Source organism: Meles meles, chromosome 18 (genome assembly GCF_922984935.1).
Source record: "Meles meles chromosome 18, mMelMel3.1 paternal haplotype, whole genome shotgun sequence".
Classification (NCBI taxonomy): domain Eukaryota; kingdom Metazoa; phylum Chordata; class Mammalia; order Carnivora; family Mustelidae; genus Meles; species Meles meles.
The window spans coordinates 16,608,290-16,610,980 of NC_060083.1; the positions used below are offsets into that span (position 1 = coordinate 16,608,290).

The 2,691-nt window shown below is 44.6% G+C and overlaps 1 protein-coding gene across 1 annotated transcript; it reads right to left on the bottom strand.

Annotated features, from left to right (window-relative positions):
* Positions 1-1,330: 1,330 nt before the first annotated feature.
* Positions 1,331-2,290, bottom strand: LOC123929895 (olfactory receptor 3A2). Its single transcript, XM_045986045.1, has one exon. It carries the CDS (start codon positions 2,276-2,278, stop codon positions 1,331-1,333), a length of 948 nt encoding a protein of 315 aa, XP_045842001.1. The 5' UTR covers positions 2,279-2,290.
* Between the last annotated feature and the right edge of the window lie 401 nt (positions 2,291-2,691).

Consider the following 2,691-nt stretch of genomic DNA (forward strand, 5'->3'; position numbering starts at 1 on the left):
CTGAGGAAAAGATGCAAATCAGAAACAGATGAGCTGGGGTGCCTGGATGGCTCAGTGGGTTAAAGCCTCTGCCTTCGGCTAAGGTCATGATGATCCCAGGGTCCTGGGATCGAGCCCCACACCAGGCTCTCCCCTCTGTGGGGAGCCTGCTTCCTCCTCTCTCTCTGCCTGCCTCTCTGCCTATTTGTGATCTCTGTTTCTCAAATAAATAAATAAAAAATCTTAAAAAAAAAAAAAGAAATGGATGAGCTGAAGGCTGAATAAACATCAGGATGAGAAAATTCTCTGGATTAGAGCTGTACTGATGTATTTATAAAGTTAGAAAGAGGCATTACTACCAGAAACCTCATGTATGGGGATTTTCAGATCTAGGAGATTTGGGAGGAAAAAATAAGACTTTGAAGGAAAAGGTTAGATTTTACATTCCTCACTGAAAAAATCCAAAGACCTGGTTGGAGTATAAATGCTTATTCTTCCAAAAGCTTTATCACATATGTGAACAAGAGGATTCATCTGATAACAAAGCATGGCAGGGGTGAAGATGGAACATTCCTTTTTTGACATGAAGATATATCATGTATGCATTAATGCAGTTTTAATTTAGTGATCTGTTTCTCTCTACGGACCTTGTGTGTCCACTAAACATCCCATTGGGTTCTTGTATGGTAGCGAAGAGAAGGAATTGATTTTTTTTTTTTTTTTTGGAGGTAAAAGGTAAAGTGTAGATTAGAAACTTGGCACTGGACCAATGGTTTAAAAAGGTTTTCTGCACTCTGATCTAGGTGGAATCTTATGTTCCCACCAGAAAAAAAACTTCACCGTGATATTCCTGGTTACTTAGGTTAATGGGTTACATATTACCCAAATAGCCCTTCCGTGTAGGACATTGGTGTCCAGAGCTACTCAGCCCCTAAGGTTTCAACCTTACCCAGAAAATGAGCACAGCCATACACAGGCAGCAACTTACCCAAGGCACTTGCTCATATCCTCCCATCTTTGTTTTTCTTTATAGCCCTTATTGATATGTGATATTCCACATATGATGCTTATTTATGTATTTTGTCTCTCTTAATTAGAATGTGACTTGCATAAGTCCAGAGGCTTCTATTTTGTTCACTAGTCCCCTAGGAGAATGTCTGGATCATAGAAGCAATTTAATAAATATTTTCTGTATGAATCAGTTATGTAGGACTTCTTTGCTGGACAAATACATCATATAGATCTTCAGACAGTGAGAGATATGGTTTGGGACCATTTTCCCAGGTTATTGCCTTCATGAGAATTTTCCCTTAAACCAGAAAAGGCAAGAAGGAAGGGATACTATCAACCTTTAGGTCAGTGACTGCCTCCCCACAAGTACTCGCCACAGGGCACCCTGGACATCAGGGTTTCTGAGGCTGTAGATAAGTGGGTTCAGCATGGGATTGATAACAGTGTTAAAGACCCCAACCCCTTTATCCTTGTCTGAAGACTCCTCAGAACCAAGACGCATGTAGTTGAAGATACCAGTACCATAGAAGAGGCAAACCACAGTGAGGTGGGAGCCACATGTGGAAAAGGCCTTCTTCCTGCCTTCCACTGAGCGGATTTGTAGGACTGCAGCTGCCACGTGTGCGTAAGACACAGTGATGAGGACCAAGGGGGTTACAGCCATGAAGGCTGCTGCTACAAAGAGCAGCAGCTCGTTGAGTTGGGTGCTGGAGCAAGAGAGCCGGAAGAGCTGTGGGAGGTCACAGTAGAAGTGATTGACTGCATTGGGACCACAGAAGTTGAGGGTATTTAGGGCAATAGTGTGATTTAGTGCATTAGTGAAACCTAAAGCCCAGGACACAGCCACCAATATTCTCTGGACTGTCTGGCTCATTCGGGTGCTGTAAGTAAGGGGCTGACAGATGGCCAGGAATCGGTCATAGGCCATGACTGTCAACAGAAAGCAGTCCATCCCAGCCAAAAGGTGAAAGAAGAAAAGCTGTATGAGGCAGGCTCCATAGGGAATTGTACGCTTGTGCGACAGGAGACGAGCCAACATGGAGGGAACAGTGACGGTGATGCACCCAACATCCAGCACTGATAGGTTGCCCAGGAAGAAGTACATGGGGGTGTGGAGTTTAGGCTCCACCAAGATGGCAGCCAAGATGCTGAGGTTGCCTCCGACTGTGACCAGGTAGGCAAAGAGGAAGACTACAAAGACCACAGACTGCAGCTGTTCTGTTTCTACTAGGCCCAGTAGAATGAACTCAGTAACAGACGTCCTGTTGACTCCAACTTCTGGATCCATGAGTTTCTGTAAGGCAATGTCCCAGGAAGGGAGATAATCAGTCCATTCCAATGTATTTATTTATTAAAACATAAATTTTTTAACCCACCTATGTTCAGAGCCAGTTCTCAGCTATCTAGGGGATAATATTTCCACTCCCCAGGTCATCTCTTACTCACTGACCTCCTCCTTCGTCTCAATACCTTTACTCTGCTCTCAGCGGAGATACCCAAAACCATCACCACTTTGTCCCTCCCATCCTGTCCTACTTAGAAAACTCAGATTACTTTGGAAAATGAATTAAGATAAAAGCAGACTTCCTGGGGCGCCTGCGTGGCTCAGCCTGTCAAGTGGCTGCTTTTGGCTCAGGTCATGATCCCAGGGTTCTGGGATGGATCCCCGCATCGGGATCCCTGCTCAGTGGGGAGCTTGCT